This window comes from Siphateles boraxobius, unplaced genomic scaffold, assembly GCF_051911475.1.
Source record: "Siphateles boraxobius isolate OS27281-9 unplaced genomic scaffold, OSU_SipBor_1 8, whole genome shotgun sequence".
In the NCBI taxonomy this organism is placed as follows: Eukaryota; Metazoa; Chordata; class Actinopteri; order Cypriniformes; family Leuciscidae; genus Siphateles; species Siphateles boraxobius.
In genome coordinates this window covers 33,355,148-33,382,608 of record NW_027509208.1, presented here as the reverse complement: position 1 = coordinate 33,382,608, position 27,461 = coordinate 33,355,148, and the positions used below count along the sequence as shown (strand labels likewise).

At 39.6% G+C, this 27,461-nt stretch overlaps 1 protein-coding gene across 24 annotated transcripts in view; it reads left to right on the top strand.

Annotated features, from left to right (window-relative positions):
- Nucleotides 1-27,461, top strand: part of ptprk (protein tyrosine phosphatase receptor type K) — a 238,228-nt gene that overhangs the window by 96,835 nt on the left and 113,932 nt on the right. For all 24 annotated transcript variants that reach the window (XM_077221141.1, XM_077221139.1, XM_077221143.1 and 21 more), the window contains exons 5-6: nucleotides 7,043-7,158; nucleotides 10,376-10,550. In XM_077221141.1, the coding sequence (XP_077077256.1) occupies nucleotides 7,043-7,158; nucleotides 10,376-10,550 (291 nt within the window). The remainder of the gene's footprint in view (nucleotides 1-7,042; nucleotides 7,159-10,375; nucleotides 10,551-27,461) is intronic.

The window sequence follows — 27,461 nt, the reverse complement described above, 5'->3', positions numbered from 1 at the left end:
CTGCAGTTCAGCACTCCAAATGTCAGCAATGTACATATCATTTTAAGTGATTAATATTTTGCCATCATCTCTCCAGGTTAGCACTAGTCTTACGCGTCTGTCAGGCGCATCCGCTGGGATCAGAGCTTAGCCATGATAATATTACAGGTATTCCCAATTAACGGCAAGTCCATGAGAGCACTGGGATTACTGCCACTCCAACATGGATTATATTCCCTCTGAACGCTGCTAATAAAGCTTCCCGCTGATCATGAGTGACATCTTATTAAAATGATGCAGAATGAGAGGGAGATGAAAGAGATTTGTTGCACGGAGGACACGGAGGGTTGCATGTTTGTGGCGCTAAAAGAGCATTTATTTTGAAGGCACTCTCTATCGAATGTGATGCTTTCTGTTCCCAAAGCTGTTTCAGCTCATTTGGCACAGCTACAGTCCAGCCCGACACCTAGCAAAGATCCCCTGCTCGTACCAGATCAAGACTTACCTCTTACCCTATTAGTTTCAGTACAGAAATAATGAAATACTCAGTGTTCGTTTGTTACTTATGTCTATATAAATTGGTATTTATTGGAAGAAATTTGATATTTCATATACTATATTTGTCCCCTGAATACAATTTCTAATGCCAGGAATGATTGATTGCATGGATGGGTGAGTGGATGGATGGGTGGATGGATGAATGGATGGGTGTGTGGATGCATGGATGGTGTGTGGTAGGGCTGCAACTAACGATTATTTTGATAATCGATTAATCGGACGATTGTATTTTTCCGTTTAATCGATTAATCGATTAAGCGGATAAAAGTTTTTAGAAAATTTAATTTGATTGTTTATCATAACTAAATAAAACCTTAAATCAGGGTATTTATGTGTAAAAGTGTACTTTAAAAAGTGCAAAGTCACACATTGAGTTTTACTAATATAATCTTTATTTTTTACATTTTAAACCTTAATATATTGATGAATTAAATATAGAAAGACTGAAAACAAGCATGTGAACATAGTAGAGCCGCAGTAGATTGCGTTTGAAAAACAATTAAAACTTAATAGTAGACAAATGCTATAAAAAGAGAAAGGAATGGAGGTACGCAGCAAGCTAACAGGCTTGATTAAAAGGACAGGAAAAATGATGCATTAGTGCACAAGCATTCGCTGAAAACCACTGACTACAGTGACTAAAAAACTATCTTTTACTGCTGCTGTTAGTAACTGCCTTTGTATTTAGTGCTTCACTTTGTAAACACCGTTTTAATTTCTTTGGTAGCGCTATTTAAATCCATAACTTATGTTGCGAGCGAACTGATTGCGCAACCTGATGCTCAAATCAAAATAGATCTAGTGTGACTGTCCCGAAGTTAGTAAACCAAGCTGTTTACACAGTAGCATTGTTTTCTCAGATCGGATAGCTATCTGATTGTGTAAAGACCAGGTGTAAATGCCCTCCGAAACGCATTAGAGACGGATTTGAATCTGATCGTTCAAACCGCTTCAGGAGGAGATCTGAGACTCATTCCAAACGAAACTGGACAAGTGTAAATGCATCTGGTTGATGAAACCACATGTAAATTTTACTCCTCCCAAAAATGCTAAAAAATAAACATGTGAGAGCGTGTTATATAGGCTATAATATGTAATGTTATAGCCCGATATTACGGCGCTACTGCAACACGCATCACCCCAGATGAGAAGCTGAACATCTATTTATTTATTCATTCATTTATTTATATATTTGTTGGTTAATTCGTTTGATTAATTTTATCTTCCGCTTTTTTCTTTCTCTTTACTCCACTGTTGCCTGCCTCCGCCATCTCGCTGAATGCTGCAGAGCCGCTGTGCGGGAAGCACGTGACATAAAACGAGGCCAGCTATTGGCTATTCGCTGCTTCTCCTGCTGTACTGTTTGAGTAAAACCTCCGGTGGCTCATTACTGCCACACTTTGGTCACCGCAGATTTAAAATATTTACGAAATGAGCCGCTTACAGCAAATAAAAGTTATTTAGCAACTAATCGATGACTAAATTAGTTTACAACTATCTTAATAATCGATTTTAATCGATTAAATCGATTAGTTGTTTCAGCCCTAATGAGTGGATGGATGGATTGATGGATGGATGAATGAATGGATAGATGGGTGTGTGGATGGATGGATGGATGAATGGGTAAATGGGTAGGTGGATGGATGGATGGATGGATGGATGAATGAATGGGTAGATGGGTGTGTGGATGGATGGATGGATGGATTAATGGGTAGATGGGTGGATGGATGAATGGATGGATGGGTGTGTGGATGGATGGATGGATGAATGGGTAGATGGGTGGGTGGATGGAAGGATGGATGGATGGATGAATGAATGGTTAGATGGGTGGGTGGGTGGACAGATGAATGGATGGATGAATGGGTAGATGGTAGGGGTGTAAATCGGAGCCTCAATGAAGATTCGACACAATACCGATTTCTTAAGCCAACGATTCAATTATTTTCGATACTTCAGAATTGTTTTTCTTGATAAGATTCGATTCGATACGATTCAATGCTAGATATTTTTACATGATATCTATTAAGTTTCAAATAAATCAACAAAAAAATTAATTAGCCTTTTATTGAGAATACAGAAACAGTATTTGTGGCGAGCAGGACGAGGCAGAGGGACGTGAGAGAACGGCGCGAGGCCCGTGGCGTGAGTGTTAATGAACATCACCTGTGAGACACACCGGTCTCGCATCTCCGCTCCTCCGTGAGAGATACGAGACCGGTGCGTCTCACATGTGATGTTCATTAACACTCATGCCACCTACCTCACGCTGTTACATTATAGCCTTTCTCTTTGCAAACGGCAACATCTCTTACCACTGCTCCATCTGTTTTCCTGAAGCCAAAATACTTCCACACCCATGACTTGACGCCGACTGGAGTGTGTAACATTTCACATTCATTGCCAGCTCGCTCTGATGGTACCATCCCTCTTGAAAGTCATACTCAACAATGTGTGTGAACGTAACGTGTGTGAAGTAGAAGACAATAATGAGGTTAGCGCCACACGCATCTTAGGAGTAGGTTATACGCATATGTTGGAGCGGATGCTGAAAATAGACACGCGAACAGACAGGCGGAGAAATAAACACATTAATCGATACTCTTGCGGGCGCATCGATGCATTGAATCTTCGGCTGTATAATCGATGGATCGATACGAGTCGATTAATATTTACACCCCTAGTAGATGGGTGGGTGGATGGTTGGATGGATGGATGGATGGATGAATGAATGGGTAGATGGGTGGGTGGATGGATGAATGAATGGATGGGTGTGTGGATGGATGAATGGGTAGATGGGTGGGCTGATGGATGGATGAATGAATGGGTAGATTTGAATGAATGGGTAGATGGGTGGGTGGGTGGATGAATGAATGGGTAGATGGGTGGGTGGGTGGATGAATGAATGGATGGATGGATGGATGGATGGATGGATGGATGAATGGGTAGATGGGTGGGTGAATGGATGGATGAATGGATGGATGGGTGTGTGGATGGATGGATGAATGAATGGGTAGATGGGTGGGTGGATGGATGAATGGATGGATGGGTGTGTGGATAGATGGATGAATGGGTGTGTGGGTGGATGGATGGATGGATGGGTGGGTGGGTGGATGAATGGATAGATGGATGGATGGGTGGGTGGGTGGATGAATGGATAGATGGATGGATGGATGGATGGATGGATGGATGGATGGATGGATGGATGGATGGATGGACCGGCATTTAGATGAGCTCAAAACTGCTGATAACTAAAGGACACAAAAATCACATTTTAAACAGGTTTTAAACAGGCTGCTGTACCTTTAAGAGCATGTATGTAACAATGACTTCTGTTATGGTTGGACGATTTCTAAGCATGTAAAATAAGTTACAGAGCTCATAATGAATTTTAAATGTCATTTATTTTCTGTAAATGTTCTGTAGGGACTGGAGAGGATATTTATTTTGTTACACTCTTATTATAACACTGTAAAAAAGTAAGAAATGTTAAATACAATCAACTTGAATGTTTAAGAATTTTAATTTTTAATTACATTAAACTGAATTGAAAAATTAGCTGAATCTTGAATAACTTAATTTAACTTGAATAACTTAATTTAGTTAAAGTAATGTGAAAACATATGTTGTCATATTTTATTGATCGTATAATTTTTTACACTGAAATAGCGAGACAAATTCTGTTTTCCATCATATGAACCTTTGTAATATTATCGGCAGTCACGTTTAACAGTAGAGAAAGCTTAATAAAACACAAGCATGTAAGTGTGTGTTCATGTGACTTCATGCTGAAACTCATATGAGATCTGCAGCTTGTCCTCTCCGTCTCGTTGTTCCTCTCGGTCTGCTTCTAACCACACACCTGCGTAATGGACACAAGACAATAAAGATATACTGAGACTGAATGAAAGACTGACAGAGAAGACGAATCCACAGGTGGTTTCTCTTTCAGAGACACCTGATGCTGCTCTCGGTTTTTGGTTCATGGATCGCAACTCATTATTGGAGAATTATCTGAAATCAAATGGGAAAAATTAGGGCGGATATACTTCCAGAACCTTACTGTAGCAAACTGTACTGTTACAGATGAATCATGTAAATATATAAAAATATATTTAGTATATGAAAATACTCAGACGATTATCCTATCCAGAGTGACTTGCAGTACACATGATCTCAGGTCAAGAGTCTTGATTGAGGACACAATGGTGATAATTCAGCCGCCTCAAATTAGGGATAGTCAATATACCGGTAGACATGATTAACTGGTAGAAATTTGTTATCTGGTAGAGATTTTGGACTATCGTCTCTATCGCGGCTACTCTGACGTGATCTTGCTGTCCTGTGCCGTCTCGAAAGCTTGTATGCATTTTTAAGCCTTGCGGTTTAAAAACAAGTGATTTTAAACTGTTCAAGCACAATAATCAGCAAAAGAGGACTCGTATCGGTATATGCATGCGCTGTCTGAGAGACGCGCACATAAAACCGCTGCTCATACTTCGTGTCAGTACTGAACCTAGAAATACACACAAATACACACACTTATGTCAAAATGCCCATCTTTGCGAGTTAAACACAGTTTGTCTCATAAACACAGTTGTTTCTGTCTTAAAGGCGCAGTAAGCGATTTCTGAGAAACGCTGTTGATATTTGATATCACCAAAACAAACATGCCCCTACCGAACAGGATCACACCCTTATCCTGATACCTCTGCCCCCAAATTCACAAACACGCTATGCAGAACAGATCCTCCCCCTCATGAATGGACACGCCCCTTACTACCTAGTAGTGTGTTTTGGGCCTCAGTCCGATCCACTATCAACAGCGATTCTCAAGAAATCTTTTATTTTTATTTTTATTATTATTATTTTTTAACTTATGTTAGTTGGGCTTGAATTAGTTTTTTTATGTGATTTTGAAATTGGTGATGAGATTTATGAAATTTCAATTAAATGATTATATCATAAAAACTTTATTTAAAATATAAGTTATTTACTGTATAAGTAAAAATAACTATATTGTGATATATATATATATATATATATATATATATATATATATATATATATATATATATATATATATATATATATATATATATATTAGGGGTGTGCAAAGCAGCCGGTATTTGTATCTGTATTTGTATTTGTTGAGGGGGAAAAAGTATTTGTATTTGTATTCGAGTAAAATCCAAAATAGGCGTAAAAATCTATTTTTTTTGCGTTACACTTCTAATTTACGTTATAGTGTAAGTATTCTTTAATTATATAAATCCAGCAATGAACATGTAGCCTACCAAGGAACGTCATTGAAAAGAAAATAACATAACAGCCATTACCTCATCCATGGTTAAACCAACAACTAATAAAATACCATTGTGAACATTATGAATCCCACCACCACCCGTCCTTGTTGGAGGACGCTGAACAGACAGAATAAGTAAGGGATAATGTATAGTGAGGCGGTTGATTATGAGCCTGACGCGAAGCGGAGGGGTCTTGAATCAGCCTGAAGGGTCTGTATTCGCTATAACAACCACCTCGCTATACATTATCCCTTTTACTACATGGCTACCTACCAAATAAATCAATAATTTGACTCAAAATATTGATTTAAAAAGGAGTTTATTGATTTAAAAACTATTGTATTGCTTCCGCTAAAAAAAATAGTCTGTTCCGTCTCTACGTTTAGAATCCATGGCAACGCTCTGTTTTTCGTGGCAACGGTGTGTTATACTTAGCAGCGGTCTGTTATTAAGAAATAACCATGGAAATAACAGACCGCATTCTACATTAGAATTCAACCAAGCCATGTAATAAAAACAAATAATTACGGAGCTAACAGAGCTACGTAAACAGAGCGAACATGAGAGCACCCAGCTGCAGACGTCAATAATGCAGCGTAATGAAATAATCTCCCGATCAAACTCCACTTCCCGAAAGTTATAAACTGCCTCCGGAACCCAGTTAAGGTACAAAAATCTATTCAACAAAAATAGTAATGCAGTTAAGTGTTTTTTCGCTCAGCCGAGCCCTCTCTGTTGCTGCGTGGAGCAGCCTGTGTCAGTCACCTCTTCCTGAACGTCACTCACTCACTCGCGCACTGCGGTCTCGTGAGGAAACGCAGCTTTTTGATATAAAGTTTTTCTTGTTCCCGAATACAAATATTTTCTAAAGTATTTGTTCGAAATAAGTATTCGTAAAAAACACGTTATTTGTGCCTTTCCGTATACCGTATTCGGGTTCGGCTCCACCCCAGATATATATATATATATATATATCGCTATCGAGAAATAAAATGATTCATATTGTGATATTAAGATCGATGTTAACCACTTTGCAGCATCACCCCAAAAATAAAGCATGTTTTACCTGTAACCATCAGTGTGTTAAACGCTGTGTGTACATCTTTATTTATTGCCTGTGTTGGGAGTGTTCAGCACTGGTTTAGTATTCTGGTATTTGAAAGTTGTAATGTCATGTGTTGCTGTCTTTTCCTTCATTGCAGATAAATCCCCTCACTTTCTGCGTTTGGGGGACGTGGAGGTGAATGCCGGACAGAACGCCACGTTCCAGTGCATCGCCACGGTCCGGGACGTGGTCAACAATAAGCTCTGGCTGCAGGTGGGAACTGAGAACACACACTCAGCTGATCTGAAGCAGACACGTCACTGCATCCACAATCTGACACATCAACACGGATTCAAAGAGAGTACTTATTACAAAAACAATGCACTTTAAAACAATATACTCAATTGAAAATTGAATGTATAGTTTGTAATGCATGTAAATGAAAATGCATTATAGTTTAAATTTGTATTAAATGAAATTAGCTGAACTTTTAGTGCTTTTTGACCCACTTAAGTATATCTTTGTATATCATTTCATAAATACTTCTATTGTCTTTGAAATGTGGTTAAAATACTGACATACATTTGTGGTGAGCTTAAATATACTTTAATGTAATTTCTATAGAAACCTATATTTCATATATATTTAAATATATTTGTAATTGCACATATAGTTGCCATTTTGTACATTTAAAATATATTAACTCCAAATTCAATATTGGATACAGTTTACATTATAATCAGGTACTTTCCATGTGCTTTAGTATGTTAGTCCACACATCAAAATAAGTGAACTTCTATAAACCATGACAAAAAACGTATTAAAACGTAATTATTTAAAATGTGCTTAAGTAAAACTTTAACTTGACATTATTACACAGTCATGAAAGTGTCTCTCTATAAATGCACTGAAGGGCCCTTTTATTTCATTCATATATTACGGTTACACTTTATTTCGATGATCTACTTTAGACATTCTACTAACTATTACTTATAAAATAAAATAAAATAAAATAAAATAAAGTGTTAGCAGATATTAATCAGGCAGTCTAATAATACTCTACTAATATTCCAATAAGAGTTAGTTGACATGTAGTTGCCTAGTTACTTATAGTTAGTAGAATGTCTAAAGTAAAGTAGACCATTGAAATAAAGTGTTACCTATATTATATGCAATTACAGTAAAAAAAAAAAAATTAAAACATATTTCCCCCGGCAGTTGTTTTTGGGTTGCGACCCACCGTTGGAGGACCATTTAACTAAAACTGCAGCCATGCTTTAGATCAGAGATGGGATTCACCCTAATTGGCGTGGAATGTCAAGTTCAGGATGTGCGGGAGCAAACAATTTGGCTGTTTTTAAGTTCGATGTCACTATTCTCAAAGAATTGCATCATTTGTGGAAACTGCATTGCATATTCATGGTCAACGTGTATATATAAGCACACTTACTAATCAAGCAGCGAGAGATACTCTGGGTTCATTACAGCCGAGCCTGTCACAGAGAGAGAGTCTCCTCAAATCTTCCCACTTTATTCATCCCGAAGGAAAATCCTGCTCTCCTAATGATGTGTGTGTCAGCAGGGTTTTCGTGTCTGTGTGTTGTGCTTGCGCTGAGGTGAAGCCCTGTGATTGTGATTAACTAATGAGAGGGCTTCACATGCAGAGAAGATTGAAAGAAGAAGCGCCTGACAGTGTATAGGAAAAGTGACCTTTTCTGTTCTGATACACGAGGAGGTGAAGAAATGAAAGAAAGCAAGCAAGTGCTGGTGTCTTCTGACTAATAGGAGATGTCATAGTTAAAGGGGCTAATGAATGATCCTCTGTCGCACACGCACACACACTTCACTCACACAGATCGCCTGTGACACTGACTGTCGTCACTTCTCCAGTCGAGCAGATTACAGGAGCTTCACCAGAACAAGCCTGAATGCTGAGTCCTGCTGGTGCTCTTATGAAGTCAAGTCCCAAATCCATGAGTAGCACCTCATTAAGGTGGCGTAGTTAGACATGCTACATATGCCTACTCCAGTAATAACAGTAAATTATGCTTAATTATGTAAGACTGGAGAAACTGGAAGAGAGGGCTACTCTCTGAGAAAACAAAGGAAATTAACATTTGAACTATCTTGCTATATTACCATCCCCATTCGAGACACAATCACAATTGAGTTGATCACCTCCCAATTTACACATCATTCCCTTCACCCTTCCCTACCGGAATTCACCCAGAAATCTCTATGGTTTAATATGAACAATTATCAAACAGTATGATACATTTTTGGTATCATTTGAAATGTCTCAAGTACAAAGGTCTCATTCCCACAGAAGTAAACCAGAAAGGTAATAAGGTGTGGAGAGTTTAGAGTTATCTTGTTAACTGCTATAGGTGTGCCCCCATGCAAATTAACGTCTGTCCCCAGTAAGTTTGGGACGGTGATTAATGCAAATTCCCACTGTGAAGTCATCTTTACATTTGAAAAGAGGTTTCTGCCTTGGTCTAAGTATTTAGGGAGATTCTGAAGAGGCTCGTGGCGATCTGTAGCTCAAACTAGCCTGTGATACGATGTGTATGCAGGCACTCTGCATCATGTATTTTATAATGTCAGGTTTGCATCTACTCTCTTTATTCCAGAGCATTTGATGATTTGTATTTATTATCTTTGAACTGATTATGAAATTGGCATAATACATTTACATAATAAATTCTTACATTTGATTTTATTCCGACTGACTCTGTCCCAAGTTCCCAAGTAGATTAAACGGATTTGTATGTTACGGCGAGTTTTGTGTCAGATTAGTGACGACTAATATTTGGCACTAATTCAAGTGTACGTGTTTTGCAAAGACAAGAAGTGAATTTCCTTTTAGGGCAGCAAACGTGCTGCTTGACCAACCTAGGGTGTGTCTTACCTCTTTTTTAATTTAATGTTACTTTAGATAAGTGTACGTGGGAATCCACGGCATAGCCAATCCAAAGCTATGATAAGACAAGTAAAGTTGGTTGACTTATATCTGTAGTAGTGGCCATACCTCTACTGAAGTAAAGTTACTTTCATTTCAAGTGTATGCAATCACCGGGACTATACCAAAGTATCTCTGATTGTGTAAGCGTGAATGCGACCGATCTCAGGTATAAAGCAATTACCTCTGTTTGGTTACCGAAGGTGGCGAGCTTGTGATCGTGAGACCCGTGTTAAACAAGGACCTCTGAGCGACATAGCTTCCTAATATGAATGGGTAAAATATAAGTAAAGAGTTAAATAGAACAATCAAATGTATTGCTAAACTGTTATATAATTGAACAATAACCAATTGGCAATCTAACCTAAATTCGAGGTTGTGATAAAATGGAGTCTGATAAAAGCTTAAATGGAATTAAATGACTTCGCTATGACTATGACATCTGAAGCCATTATAATGGGGAGGAAATGACTGAATCAAACCAATCAATTTTATTTTTCACCTCTTTTGCTCTGTTGACATGCATAGCGGCGTAACGGAGAGGACATTCCAGTGGCGGAGAAGAAAAACATCAACCACAGGAAGTTTGCGGCCTCCTTCAGACTGAAAGAGGTGACCAGTCAGGACCAAGATCTGTATCGCTGCGTCACCCAATCAGAGAGAGGGTCCGGCGTCTCCAACTTTGCTGGGCTCATAGTCAGAGGTAAAGCCTTGCTTTGTTTTTTATATGCTGTCTTTATCATTTTCTCTATATTAAAACTAGGGCTGTAAAAATTGACGATTAATCACAAATAATCTCATCCAAAATCAAAGTTTGTATTTACATAATATATGTGTATATGCATGAATATGCACATGCATGCATATATTTAAGAAAAGTGTGTTATTTATATATAAAATATTTATTTTTATATATAATATAAACTATGTATAAATACTGTATATATATAAATTTAAATCCAAATTTTTTTTTGAGAGAGAGAGCCTGATTAAAAAACCATGTCCCAAGCACACGATTATTATGACCTTCTCATTATAATTTTATGTAGCCTACATGACATACTTGCATTTTGCATTTTTCTGTATTATCCTTTTTTGAAGTGATTCCAATCATATTTCAAGCAATTCAAAACAGTGCACATCTGAAGTGTCTCAGCTGAAGGAAATAATACATTATTTATCAGCTTTAAAATATCGGCCAAATTGTCTTATCAGGCTGATAACGACAACATTAAAAATGAACATATATCGCCCGATACCAATATGGTGGCCGTTATATCGTGCATATATCGTCTATATAGATATAATGAATAAAAGGCTGCACTGTAAAAAATTAAATCGTAAAAAAAGGGTCAAATGACTGGCAGCAAAGGCTGCCAAACAAATACCGTAAAAATAAAGTAAAATATCCTGATTTAAATTAAGTGCAAAAACATTTTAAAGATATTTTTCTTAAATGTTTTACAGAAAAACACTGTTATTTTACAGCTATTATCTGGATTATTACGATCAAACACCCTAACTGTAAAAACAATCCCATAAAAAACAGCCAATGACTGTCAGCAATGGCTGCCATACAAAAACCATAAAATGAATGTAAAATAGCCTAATTTAAATAAGCGCAAAAGTAGAAATCTTCATTAAGCTTTTTAACAGAAACACAGTTATTTCACAAATTTTCAGATTTTTTTATTAATAACATGTAGGTGATGCATGATTTACTGTGACTAAAGCAACATGCAGCATTTCATTGGTGTTTCTCTGCTCATCCTTGACTGAAGCACAGGCTCTACTCTTCAACACAATGGTGACCAACAAAACACACCATACAGAAACAATTTAATCCCAACAGAACATTAAACACTAACAGATCTCTCAAGATCTCTGCATCCTCACTTATTACAATTCAGAATTTATTTATTGCATACTAACATTCTTACTGAGAATTAACAGATGTTTAGAAGTTGTTTTTTTATGGAAAATAATAAAGTTTGATGTCACCATGATGGAGATCAGTGTTTGCTTTAGTTGTGCTCTTGACCCTTGTTACGAGCCTGGCTCAAAGCAAGCAACAGAGTAGGGAAAGGCCACACACACGGAATAGGAATATAGTATATTTATTAAATTAATAGAATGTTAACAGAATAAACTTTGCTCAGCCAGTACTGAAGTTGGCTTTGAAAAAGAAATAAAAATATAAGCAATCGGAAATAAATAAACAAAACAAAATCATAAACGGTGCGGGAGAAATGCAACGGAGGCTGGTTCTCCTCCCGGTCTCATCTGAAGCATCTTTAAAGGCCCAGACCAGGAACTGATTAGCACAAACTCCAAACACCTGTGCCCAGCTCACCTGTAGGAGACAGACACAGCCAGGAGGAGGAGCCAGGCAAGGCCGTGACACCCCCCTCCTTACGACAGAGGCCTCTCAAAGAGAGACTCTGGAAAAATTACACACTTCTTTTCTTTCCCCATATAAGAATAAACATCAGATATAAACAAAAAAAATACTCAACTTTGTCTAGGGGTTATGGCTTGGCCACTCCTCCCAAGCCGGCAAAGCAGATGCAAAATGGTCACTTGAGTCCAACAGGCCCCCCCCACCCCTCCACTCAATCCCTCCCTCAAACCCAAGGCTCCAGCAAGTCCCGGTACCTGGAAAGCCAAATTTAAGGAGACTAGGCAGAGAAAGAGATACAAGAGAGAGACAGCCAGGACAAGACACTGACTCACTCCGGCTCACACGGGGCACGGGACAAGGCGTCAGCCATGACGTTGTCCACACCTCGAATGTGCCGGATCAGTAAGCTATACGGTTGTAAAAATAACACCCAGCGCATAAGGCGCTGACTTGGGCTCTTTAGAGAATATAAGAACGTTAATGGGTTGTGATCAGAATAAATGGTAACCGGAACAGCACCCCCACTTAAATAAACATCAAAGTGTTGTAATCCCCATATTAAAGCCAGTGTTTCTTTTTCGATGGTCGAGTAATTTAACTGGTGACGGTTAAACTTTTTTGAAAAGAAACACACTGGCCGGTCTACCCCTTGCTCATCTCCCTGCAGGAGTACGGCCCCAGCACCCACGTGGCTAGCGTCGACCTGCATCTGGAATGACTGGTCCATGCGGGGAGCCCTTAACACAGGAGCAGATGTTAACAACAACTTCACATTATCAAATGCGGCCTGACAAATCGCAGTCCAATCAAATTTAATACGGCCCTTCAAAAGGTCAGTCAATGGGGCAACAACAGTGGAAAAGTTAGCACAAAACCCACGATAATACCCCACCATTCCTAAAAAGCGTCGGAGCTCAGGTTTGGTAGCTGGAATAGGGAAATTATCGATAGCCACCACCTTAGCGTGCACAGGCCTCACCTGGCCCTGCCCCACCACCTTCCCCAAATAAACAACTGTCGCCTGGGCAAACTCGCATTTAGCGAGGTTTACAGTGAGGCGAGCTTCAACTAACCGTTTAAAAAGAGCCTGGATACGCTCAAGATGTTCAGACCACCCGTCACTATACACAACCACATCGTCCAAATAAACAGCACAGCCCTGTAAACCAGAGACTACGCGGTTCATTAGTCTCTGAAATGTGGCGGGCGCATTTCGTAACCCAAAGCTCATCACAGAGTACGAATACAGGCCAGACGGCGTTATGAAGGCTGAAACCTCCTGAGCCCGAGGTGTCAAAGGAACCTGATAGTAGCCTTTAAGTAAATCAAACTTACTTACAAACCTGGCCGAACCTACCCTGTCAACACAGTCTTCAACCCTTGGGAGCGGAAAAGAATCTGGCTTTGTGATGTTATTTAACTTCCGATAATCGGTACAAAATCTATACGTCCCGTCAGGTTTACTAACTAGAATGCAAGGCGAAGCCCAACTAGAATAAGAGGGTTCTGCCAAACCATTATTCAGAAGATACTTCACCTCTGCCTCTAGGTGCTGCTGTTTCTCGAGTGACACCCGATAGAACCTCTGCCTTATCGGCTCAGAATCACCCACATCGATGTCGTGCTTGATCAAATGAGTACACGACGGTGTGTCTGAAAATAAAGCAGGAAAGTTAAAAATCAACGACTCAACTGCTAATGCCCTCTCCTTGGACAAATGCCCAAGTATCGTGTCCAAATCAGACAACTTCTCTGAGTTCTTCAACCGAGGCTGGAGCACACAGTCGTCTGGGCTAACCACATCCTCATCACCACACGCTGCCACCATGTGGGGAGAGACGCTAGATATCCCAGCAACTGCAGCCACAGCAACTGACTTAACCTGATCACCAGTCTCGGCTGCCCCAGAAACCGAAGACCTACTGTAATAGGGTTTCAAAAGATTAATGTGACAGAGTTGCGTATTACGCCTACGGTCAGGAGTTGAAACTAGATAATTCAGGTCCGAAACCTGCCGAACTACCGTATAGGGACCTGAGTATCTAGCAAGAAAGGGAGAACCGGCTATCGGCAACAGCGCCAGAACCTGATCTCCAGGACTGAACACTCTCGGCTCAGCCCGGCGGTCATACCAACTCTTCATTTTCTTCTGAGCCTTAGTCAGATTTTCTACAGCCATCTCACAAGCTAAGAACAATTTCCGGCGGAAGCCGTTCACATACTCCAACAAGTTAGGATGACTTTCAGGACACTTCAGCTTATCCTGCAGGACAGCTAAAGGCCCACGAACTCTATGGCCGAACACCAAATCATTAGGTGAGAAACCTGTACTTTCCTGTGTTACCTCACGTGCTGCAAGCAACAGCCACGGAAGCCCTTCCTCCCAGTCTTTACTGAGCTGAACACAATAACCTCTTAGCAGTGACTTGAGCGTCTGGTGAAAACGCTCCAGAGCGCCTTGGCTCTGGGCGTGATAAGCGCTACTTAGCTGATGTTTAATACGCAGCTGCTCAAGCACTTCTGAAAACATACGTGATGTAAAATTAGAGCCTCTGTCACTCTGAATAATCTGAGGGATGCCGAAGATGGAAATAAACTGAGAGAGCGCCTTCACCACCGACTTGGTAGAAATTGTACGTAACGCATAGGCAGCGGGGTAACGGGTGGCCTGACACATCACAGTCAAAAGGTAAACACACCCCGACTTCGATGGAGGCAATGGTCCAACACAGTCGATTAGCAAATGCTCAAATGGGTTCCCTAAAGCCGGAATAGGGTAAAGTGGAGCTGGCTTGATCACCTGATTAGGCTTTCCCGTTATCTGACATGTATGACAGGTCTTAATGAAGCATGCCACATCCTTCTTTAGGCAAGGCCAATAGAAGTACTTCATAAGTCTGTCATACGTTTTCCGCACACCCAAATGGCCCGCTATATCACCATGAGCCGTCTGTAGTATCAAGTCTCTAAACTTCACCGGCACTACTATCTGGAAAACAGGATCCTCAAACATCTCTTTAGTCTGAGGCATCCACTTACGAACCAACAGCCCATCTTGAACAAAATAACCCCTCGCTGCACTATCTCGCTCCTCAAGAGGCAAAACCCCAGCAAACAGTTCACTCAATGTTGAATCCTCCTTCTGAGCTACAACAAAATCACTAAATGACAGGGAAGATGGCACATTGGGCAAAACAATAGGCTGTAATTCAGGCTTACAAATTTTCTCTAGAACCTCAGTTCCAGAGGCACGATTCATGGCCCGTGTTACTGCACAGGCAGTAAACACCTCAGGTAAGCTCTGCAGGCTACAATCAGTACCTGATGGGATAGATGGAACACTCTTAACCACCACAGGAGGTGGTACATCACGCCAAACACGCTCTCCAGCCAAGTTATTTCCCAAGATGAGATGTACACCATCTATAGGCAACGAATGGCGCACGGCAATGACAACTTCACCCCGAACCAGGTCTGACTGTAGCTCAATCCTATGCAGAGGAACAGTTACAACCTGCAACCCAATTCCCCTCACCAAAACATTACCCATGCTGGACTCACTAGAAAGAGGCAAAACAGACTCTAGAAGAAAAGATTCACAAGCCCCCGTATCTCTAAGAATTTTAACTGGCACCTTTGCAGAACTGCCCACCAATGATACTAAACCATCTGTAATGAAAGGAGAGTAATCATTAACATTGGCTTCAATTACATCAGACCCGCTATACGGGCTAGATCCCACAAGGCTGTCCGCGGACAAGTTAGAGGAGGCCACACCCCTTTCAGGTTTGGACCTAATCTCTGTGGGGATGAACTCAGACCGTGCGCGCACATCCGAAACGGCAAGAGCAACAGGTCTTGCCGCGCCAGATTTGCTCCTCTGGCCCCTTGCTCTCAAGACCGGACACTCGTTCTTCCAATGCCCCTTCTCTGAGCAGTAATGACAAGCATCCGGATCTGCCTTACCACGAGACTGTTCTTTGGCAACAGACTGACTAGCTGGAGTATTAGAAAATACTGAACGTTCACTGTAACGTCCAAAGCGCTGCTCGCGGTAACCCCTTCCTGAATTGTGTTCTTTAAAATTTTGCCTGTGCGTTAAAACGTATTCATCAGATAAAACTGCCGCATCTGCTGCTGTTTTTACCTTCCGCTCATTAATATATACCGCAATTCGATCAGGGAGGATGTTTCTAAATTGCTCTAAGACAATTAAATTACACAACTCTTCAAAGGTAGAAACGCCTACTGCAGCACACCAACGATTGAAATGACAATTCAGCTCTCTTACTACCTCTGTATAAGTCTGCTTTTCTCCCTTCTTCCAATTACGAAATCGCAGTCTATATGCTTCTGGAACTAACTCATATACTTTAAGCACAGCATCTTTCACACTTTTATAAATCCTTCTTTCAGGCACCGATAAAGCAATAAATGCCTCCTGCGCTTTTCCAACTAGAACGCTCTGGAGTAACAATGTTCGTTCAGGATCACTCCAACCACGATCATCTGCCACACTTTCAAACAGTGAAAAGAACACATCCGGATCTTTCTCACTAAACCTTGGAAGCAATCTGGCCATATTAGAGATATCAGGAGTGCGCGCTGGTCCAGTCGGAACATCGTCACCGGTATCACCCGTAATTTTCCCTTCTGCAATCAACCTAAGCCGTTCTAAGGCAATTTCTCTATCACTTTTGATTTTATCAAATTGTAGTTGACGTTCAGCTTCTCTCTCTCTACGCTCGGCTTCACGTTCAGCTTCTTTTTCTCTACGTTCGGCTTCACGTTCAGCTTCTTTCTCTCTACGTTCGGCTTCACGTTCAGCTTCTCTCTCTCTACGTTCAGCTTCTCTCTCTCTTTGTTGCATTTCTAACAACTCTTTTTGTTGTTCAAAGGTAAGACCAAAATTACTGCGAGACTCACCCAATGTTGCCAAAGGCGTTGAAGCACCTTCAGGATCCAACTCATCCATTGAAGCTATTGATGGGAGAATTTTTCTTTCAGCCAATTTAGTTCTGACAGCCTGCCTTATCTGCACCAATTTCGCATTTTTCCTCAAGCCCAATTCAAAATTATAATGTTCACTAACGTCGCACAACTGCTCCTTAGTCAACGTATCTAAAACCTGATCTGATGGAGCAGCGAAAAATGTATCCAAAGTATCCATTTATTTACTCTGCCCTTTTCTTTAACCCCTAAACAAAAAAAAAACAAAAAAATATTATTTTTTTAAGCACATTTATCAATGTAAGTGCGGCCACCACACTGCAGCTACGAGACAAAACAAACGGAGCTGCCCTGCACACTTCGATCCACTTCATGCATACCCCAAGAACAGAGATTTTTAATACACGATATCAGCAGGACCTAACTTCCCCGACAAAATGTCGTTAAAGCAGGCATCCACGACTGTGTCCTCCGCCCAGGGTATAGCACAAAAACAAAAAACTAAAATAACAAACAAGCGTTAAGCACTTTGCAGGGGTTCGTAAAGCTCCAGTGACTACACCAATTAATTATTAATTATTTTTGTCTCGCAAACACAGCGCAGCCCGCACCCACCCAACAATGAACCACCTCCTAATACTATAACCTGGCTGTATTTAAACAAGCCCAGGCACAAACGAACCAAATTTTGTCTCCCGCACCGACGTACTGCAAAAAAAATTCAAAACCTAATTAACTGATCCGCGTGTCTTTCCCAATAACCATGCGTTAAATGCCCAATCAACCTTACTGCGCCGGATCAGCGTAGGATCCAAATACAGTTTACAAATTTGGCACACTAATCAAAACGACCTACAATTCAACTACTCAAACCCAATTGAGAAATGCAAAAAAAACGCATATTTACCGATCGATGGTTCAAAATCCTGGACGAGCCCCCAAATCTGTTACGAGCCTGGCTCAAAGCAAGCAACAGAGTAGGGAAAGGCCACACACACGGAATAGGAATATAGTATATTTATTAAATTAATAGAATGTTAACAGAATAAACTTTGCTCAGCCAGTACTGAAGTTGGCTTTGAAAAAGAAATAAAAATATAAGCAATCGGAAATAAATAAACAAAACAAAATCATAAACGGTGCGGGAGAAATGCAACGGAGGCTGGTTCTCCTCCCGGTCTCATCTGAAGCATCTTTAAAGGCCCAGACCAGGAACTGATTAGCACAAACTCCAAACACCTGTGCCCAGCTCACCTGTAGGAGACAGACACAGCCAGGAGGAGGAGCCAGGCAAGGCCGTGACACCCTTTAGTTTTAACATTACTTTTTCTCTGGCTGCTTTAACCTGTTAACCTTCAAGGCCACTTTTGAAAAATCCCCAGAAATGGCATACCCAAACTTAAACAGATACAGTTCATGAACCCTTTGCACTAAAAGCACAAGTATGATCTCATCTGAAAGCTGACACCTAGTAGTTTATTGTAAATGTAGAATTAATTATTGTCATAATGAAAAAAAATGTTTAAATAGCTTCAAAGTTTTGTAAAGTTATTAGAAATTTCAAAAGCCATATGTGTGACCATTTTATATTTAAAATCTGAAAATGATAAGTCTAAAACTCTGTATTTAGTTAAATGTTTTTCAAGATCATGTCAAATTACTTTATTTTGATTAGACGCTAAAATGCAAACTGATGTTTAGTCATCTTCTGAGTCATCTATTCAGTCTATTGTCTCTATTATTTTGTGGTGTAAACGAGCCCCATTCAGAGTCAGTCTCCCCTGCACACATTTACACCTCTCCAGACTGGTTATGGCTCTAAATATGCATTTCTTTTGTCTGCATTAGCTACTAACGACTGGCTATTCACAGGCTATTCATAGGGTTTCAAACCCTAATTAATTTTATCAAAGTTCTCTCTAAATATTTGAAACTGGTATCAAATATACTGAAACATTTCAGTAAGCATTCCTATTTAGAAAAAAATCATAAATGAATAACTGCTGGTGGCAGGTGCACCTGGGCTAGCTAGCATGTTAGCTTAGCACACCATCAATACACGACCATTTATGAGATTAAAACCATGTTTGTGCTCCAAACTTACTTTATAACGCAAGTCGAGTGTTTTAAATAATCTTATGTGATCTAATTTGGCTTCAGATAAAAAAAAATCCGACAGAAAATTTATTATTTATAGTGTTCTACACGATGATGAAATCTATATCGATTAGCATTACATTATAAATATAATCTATTATTATGAAATACCTGACATGGCTTGAAGAACACAGGTAACTCAAATATCATTGCAATCATGTTTATTGTCTTCAAAACATCTTTATCTGCATGTTACAGCGATCTCTGTCAGCTACTTTCTGTATCGAGGTGACGTCTGGAATGTCACATGACTATGGGTCTTCTTCGTGATCCATATATGGACTATTATTGTGCATATAGCGCCCTCAGGCTATTGGTATGAATTGAAAACACAGCACATCTCAGTAAGAAGCGATCATAATGATTACATCGACGCATTTGGGTATAAATTCAATAAATATTATTCCTGTCTATAGAAATATGATGTGAATCAATGAGAATATATCAATATTTCTCCAAGTCTGCACATTTTTGAGCTAAAGCCCTGAGGGACGTTGTTTTGTGAATCGCTGTCATGACGACAGCACGGAGTGTTTTTTATGAATGGACCAGCTGACGCTCATAATTCATATTAAAGGTATCGACTCATTTTTTCATTTCATAACTCCTGACACAAATTAAGACATAACTGTCACTATAAGTTTCTCAGAATACAATAGTGGTCAAATACTGAATCTTGAGTCTTATATCTTTTTAATGATGTATAGTTTGTCAAGGTATAACATTAAATCTGATAGTAAATTTGATCTAAATTAAAAAAAAAAACGCTTCAGTGCGCCGACGCTCTGGTGTCGCTGATACATATTTGTTATGGTAGGAATTCAAGAGAAACTCGGATCAGAAGATCTGGTCACTTATTAGTGATAATAGTCATCATGTAGTTGAATACTTTGTTGATGCTACCTGAAGAAAGTAATATCTGATTAATTCGTTAAATATTAGTTGTTAATTTTGCAAACCAATACTGTTACAGAAGATCATGCAGTGCTGTGATACTAAGATTTTATCAAGTCATTATACTGAAAATGTTTTGACAGGATCATAAAGAACTCACACATACATCAAGAATCAGCGTATGAATCACTACAATGGTGATCAACTACTATAAAGTCACATAAAGGTTTTGTTGATTTTCACCATTGTTGAGATTCATTTGTTGATTAATGATGTCATACTCCTAAAAAAATAAACCAGCTCAAACATTTTCTTTATAATAGATATTGTTCTTAAATTTCAGATTGTAATAATATTGTTTCAATATTTTAAGGTTCATGGGGAAAAGTATGACAATCATAGACTTTATTTAAAACTTAAGCACGTCTATTTATAATGTACTCTCAACAGATATTTTCTTCTGCTTTAATTGCTATAACAAATGTATATTGAATACACAGTTAAAGCAGCCAGAGAAAATCTAATGGTATAAAATTAAAGGTCAAGAGCCCAACTGAAGCAAACACTGATCTCAATCATGGTGACATCAAATTTCTGTTAAAGTTTTTTGCACTTTATTTAAATTAACATATTTTACTTTAATTTAATGGTTTTTGTTTGGCAGCCGTAGCTGCCAGTCATTTGACCCTTTTTTTTAACGATTTTTTTTACAATGAAGGTATTTGATCATAATAATGCAGGAAATACCTGTGAAATAACAGTTTTTTGGTTTATTTAAAATAGAATATTTTACTTAAATTTTATGGTTTTTGTTTGGCAGCCTTTGCTGCCAATCATTTGACCATTTTTTTACGATTTTTTTACAATGAAGGTATTTGATCATTATAATGCAGGAAATACCTGTGAAATAACAGTGTTTTTTCAGTTTATTTAAATTTGAATATTTTACTTTAATTTTACGGTTTTTGTTTTGCAGCCGTAGCTGCCAGTCATTTGACCATTTTTTTATGATTTTTTTACAATGAAGGTATTTGATCATAATAATGCAGGAAATACCTGTAAATAACAGTGTTTTTCAGTTTATTAAAATTATGATATTTTACTTTAATGTTACAGTTTTTATGGGGCTGCCAGTCATGTAATCATTTAACTGTTTTGTTACCGTTTATTTACAGGTTATATTTGTAATTTTACATACATTTTTATGTAATTTAAGAAAATAGAAAAATATTGTATGAAAAATACAATCAATTTTCTGTAAAAAAAATGTGAATGACTGGAATTTGTCATCATTAATGTCACAATACCTAAAATATCAGCTGCATTTTAATTTTACAGATATTATTTGTAATTTTACAGTGTTTTGAGTACAATTTAAAATGAAAGAAAATGATCATCAAAAAATCACAGTTATTTTTTGTGAAATTAGGATTTTTTTTTACAGTGTGTGATTTTATAGACTAGTTTAAGGCCTTCCGACCCGAAGTCAAGAAGAAATAGCCATGGCTACAGCGACCATCTGCTTATTTAACCGCTGCTAAATAATACAAATGCATTCATATTTCAATGACCATTGGGCGCATGATGCCATATTAATATGCACAACCTGTTTACGCAAACAAATGTCGTTGGGTGTTTTTTTGGCGACCTCCCCCGAACCCGAGAGCGTACCAAAGTGCTGTTGTGTTTGGTCCCGTGTGCAGATGCGACTGAGAGGAGTGCGATAGTTAGCGGCGGCCGGAGGGCAGAAGGGCCGCTTGAGTCTCAAGCGCTCTGACAGCTCAGATATCTCCACCACACTTCCCCAGCTGACATCCTGCTACACGGATACCAAAGATGCTAATTTCAGCGGAAATTTTTGGGCCATGGATTTGTGCGTGCTCTAATGGGAGCTGGCACGGAGTTGCCTATTGTCGCGTGTGACCCCGGGCTAGTGCTTTATTAGCTCCCGCTCTCCCTAATGCGGGGCGACAGCGGGCCCTCACGGCTGTTTGGGGCCGCTTTGTAACAAATGAAAATTTCAGTGGCAAATTCTTACGCTGGAGAGGATCGATCTGTGTGTCCTCCAGCTGCAGCAAGAGAGATGGGAGGGGGGGAAAACACAACAGTTGTGGCCTCAGCGAGTGTAGCCCAGGGTTTGGAGTAATGACATTAGCCTGCTCTCGCTTGTAGGGAACAAACTGAATTGACAAGATGTGTGCTGTGAAATAGATTCAAACGCAAACAGTCGATAAGCACCACCCTGTTTTTATTGGATACCAGTGGTTTGGAGATTGTTTCCTTGTGCAGCTGCAGAAAGACCTCGCTCTTCAAAATGGCACTTAGTTGGAACTGGAAGGCTTTTGGTTTTTTGAGCCTGACGTCGCAGGAGAAAAGCATCTGTCTACTCTAAAGTCCTCAAGAACTAATAGACCGGGACCTTGTGAGATTATGAAAAGCTGAGAATGAATTAAATGGAATGTAACTTTTGGGGTGTACAATTTTCTCAGCTTTTTGCTGACAATGATGAAGGTTCCAAAGATGATTATTATTATTATTAACTTCAAATCTCAAGATGTTTTTCTTTAGAAAGTTTGGGAAGTCTGTGATAGACCGTTTTTTTTTTTATCTCCAAAGAATCATACATTCAAATCCAGAATGTTATGCAGCCAAAAGTGATGTTTAAGATGAACCACTGAAGAAACCACAGAAATCTCCGGATTTCTCCCAAGTGCAGTTGTGTTTGTGCTGGAGCGAGACATGAGAGACGATGATTGTTTGCTACTTGTGATTTCCTAATGACTAGATAACAGGCTGTCAGGCTCCTGTGAGCGCGCGGCACCCCGTCGCAAACACACGCCTGATCGCTGGTAAATATGCCTGGAGAGACAGCCGGAGATCAGGAGTTGAAACGAGGGAGATTTTAAAGACACCAGCTCTGCGTATGCTGACGGATCGTTAAAGTTTGATGAAGCGCGATCGCCTGATACTTCCCGACGATACACACACAGAACAAACGCAAACAAACCAAAAGAGCCAAAATGTCAACAACTCCGAAAGCTTCATCTGAGAGAATCTGAGAGAATGAAGAACAGAAAGCGCTTCATTAATGTCACAAGCGTCGGGTTCCTGACTGTGAAACACATCAATGATTCATTGGCTTTCACTGAACACACTCTTGCTGCTCTCACACTCGCACCTGGGCGACACTCAGGGTCTCAAATCAAGACCTTCCGTAATGCCCACATTATTTCTGTTTTCTTTACTTCTAGAAGAAAGGAATTATTGACCTGGTTTTCCCTTATTTGTCAGAGAAACTGCATCAGTCAGTGCATACAGTACTAGTCAAAATTCGGTTACATCTCTTCTGCTCACCAAGGCTGGATTTATGTGATTAAAAATACAGTAAAAACACTGAAATATTATTATAATTTAAAAAGTCTCATTATGTATGTAACACTAGTTCCCTGAAGAGGGAAGTCACGCTGCGTCGAAACGCTCTGCGTGATTGCGTCTGAAGCGCGTATGGAATCAGTCCAATGGCGTGACGGAACGTCATGTGACATCATCTACCAGCAAACTATAAAGCGTTCCCACAGCGTTTCGATGCAGCACGAGTTCCCTTGAAAGGAAACAGCTGTTTTCTATGTGAATAGTAAAGTGTAATTTATTCCTGTGATCAAAGATGCATTTTCAGCATCATTACTCCAGTCTTCAGTGTCACATGATCCTTCAGAAATAATTATAATATGATGATTTAATGATCAAGAAACATTTATGATTATTATCAGTGATGAAAACAGTTGTGCTGCTTCATATTTTTGTGGAAAGTGTGATTTTTCAGGATTCTTTGATCAATTAAAAGTTAAAAAGAGCAGCATTTATTTGAAATATAATCTTTTGTAACATTATAAATGTCTTTGATGTTTTTTTGGATCAATTTAATGCATCCTTGCTGAATAAAAGTATTAATTTCTTTAAAAAAGGTCAAACTTTTGAGCGGTGCACTGTGGGTCAGACTGGTGTGATGTCAGATGTCAGGGGTGAGAGCAGCTTTTGAGGGGTGATGGGTTTGTGAGAGGTGATCACATGTCCTGTCAGCGCAGAGAGAGAGGGATGAGTGTGTCTCTTGCTCTCTCTATCGCTGTCCGTCAGGTGTTAGATTGCCGTATCCCTGATCCAGACTCGCTCGCGTCTGTCATCTCTTTCCCTTCACAGGCCCCATCAAAACTTCAAAATAAAAAAGCTGTGATGCTTCCCACAGGAAATATTTCCTTTTGCTTTTCCTCCCTCACTTATTCTCCTTCCATTTCTGTCTGTCTCTCTCTCTCTCTCTCTCTCTTTACCTTTTCTTTTTTTAACGCGGCCTTGCTTTGATCAAACGCGTCCCTGCCGGGTCCTCGCGCCTGTGAAATAGATGACAAAAAAACACATTATTTCTCTGACTATAAAATGTTTAGTCGAGGGCAAGTGCCTTTTCCTATTGCATGAGTGTGTGTGAGTGAGTGAGTGAGTGTGTGTGTGTGTGTGTGTGTGTGTGAGTGTGTGTGTGTGTATGTGTGTGTGTGCGAGGAAAGACGGATGAGACAGGGCTTCAGGAAGGCTAACAGCAGGGCACATCACTATCATTGGCTCATGTCACACACACATGATGGATGACCCGCGTGAAACAGCCAGTGACACCTGACAGAAACACACTCACGCTCACCGTCGCGCTCTCAGTGCTCGTCCACGGCTCCATTCTGTTGAAATGAACGCTGGTAAAACCCCTGTTCAATGCAAGGCCATTATGGCTAACAATAAATTTGTATTTGGTAAATATTTAGTTTGCATATTAATTACAAAACTTTAAGGAATAGTTGACTTAAAATGTGAATATTCTGTTGTTTTTTGAGCTTGATGATACTTCTTTTGTGTCACTGAGATAGCAGAATACAGGTTATGAATGACACGAGGGTGAGTCAATACTGACAGGTTCTGCTCAATTTCATTCTGTCAATCAATGCTGTCGTGATGTAATGGAAGTAGCGTCAGATCCTTTCTTTCTTCCATATTGTGACTTACGAGCACAACAGATTATCAAACAAACGTATCGAAGAAATGTAGTGTTTGATTTGGTTCATTGCGTCAGTCGTTGATTGGATGGAGGCAGATCTGAATGTGAGCTTGTGGCCAATTATAAGAAAGGGACGGGGCTTAATCAGACTAAATGATTGGAGAATCCTGCATACGTCCGCAAAGAGAAGACTGACGCTTCACCAGGAGATCCAGTTATGACCGTTTCATCAAAAATAACAGTTGAAAAACTAATAAAATAATAAAACATAAGCACAGATGAATTGTTCACAATAACATGAATTTAAAGGAGTCTCACAAAGCATATTCTGTCTAAAAGAAATGCAATACAAACAACACTGAAAAAAGTTGTTTATTTGCTGCTGACCATCTCAGAAAGAATATAATTTTATCAGTTTTAAAATGTTGAATGTATAAATAAAACTGGTGTCTGTTTAATAAGCCTGATTCGGCCTGCTTTCAGCTAATACATGAATAGTGTTCCATTCACTCGCCAATTTAGCGCCGGTCCACTAAAAGCCCTGTGCTTGTGTTCCTCTGTGTGTGTGTTTGAGAGCGTGTGTCAGTGGCTCTAATGAATTGAGATGAATGTCGTTTGTCTGCAGGTTCAAGCACAAACGAACGAGGCTTTTTGCTGGCTTCTTAAAAAGCCCTGTTTGCTCTCAGACGCTTTGTTTTCTGAGGAACCCAGTAAATAAGCGCAGCCGTACACATTAATGTGACTTTGCTCCCCGAGTCTCTTCATTACTGGTAAAAGGCAGTGATTGTATGTGCTCCGTTGATGGACATGGAAATAAACAACATCTTTTATATCACATGCTGCCTATCATGACAAACATGGAGAAGCGTCTGACACACACACTTCCCCTGAACGGGGTCTTGGGAGACAGATATCACACAGAATGACAACAGTACAATATCTCCTGGTGTATGTCTTCTGATGTCAGGATGAGATATGACCTGGACCTGCTCTGGAAAGGTTTGCTGATTCACCCGTTCACTGTAATAACCGGCTTGAAAGGGTAAAGTCTTGTATGTCAGTGAGTGACTGACGAAACCAGCTCTGGTAAATGTCACATTTAAAATAATACATGAGAAATAAAAGTGCAGTTTACAGAGGTGATGTCATCACAAGACTCAAAACAAGACAACAAGGAAGATGTCCAAGAGTGTGTGTGTGTGTGTGTGTGTGTGTGTGTGTGTGTGTGTGTGTGTGTGTGTGTGTGTGTGTGTGTGTGTGTGTGTGTGTGTGTGTGTGTGTCTGTCTGTGTGTGCGTGTGTGTGTGCGTGAATGTGTGCGTGTGTGTGTGTGTGTGTGTGTGTGTGTGTGTGTGTGTGTGTGTGTGTGTGTGTGTGTGTGTGTCTGTGTGTTGTGTTATGCTCTGCAAGGGCAGTGCTTTTGTACATTAGTGCCGTTGTGATTCGATTACTTGGTGAAATGTAATTTTGGCGTGTTGCTGTTAGTGGTGTCACACACAACACAACACACACCGGAATCAGATTAGAGTATTAAAATAAGCCGGGTTTGATTGCACAGGGATACCAGCACCTCCTCCTGCAGGAACACACAATAAATCAATTAACTCTCATTCCTTCCTTCCTTTCCTTCATTCCATTAAGACATAAACCGCATTACGCAGGTCTCATTTACAGGAACGTCAACGGTTTAAACACTGATTTATTCACAAAATTAAAAAAACTTTCAACAGCTGCTGATTATATTGATAAAGTTCATTGTGATACATTTTTAAATAAGCAGTACGAGAGGTATGAGAGCCGGGTAAGACAGGGTAAGATGAGCCACACACCTTATTTATTTCTCTTTACCATAGATACCACAAAATCTCGTCTCAAATGCCTATGCTATTTTTAATTTTGTCATTTGAATATCAACATTTGTGCGATGTGATCAGTCCAAACCGTTTATGATGTTACAGGGTTCTACGCTAAGGATTTTCCCAAGGAGCACATGTGCTCCTAAATGAAAAAATGTAGGAGCACACAAAAAAATTTTGGAGCGCAGTGAAAAATGTTCAAGTAACAGAGTTTAACAAACTATTTATCATGTACATATATATACTACGTGTGTGCTCCTCTTTGTGTTCTACTATGGTGTGAAACCATTGGAGGACTATGGAAGTGATGACTCTTGTATCC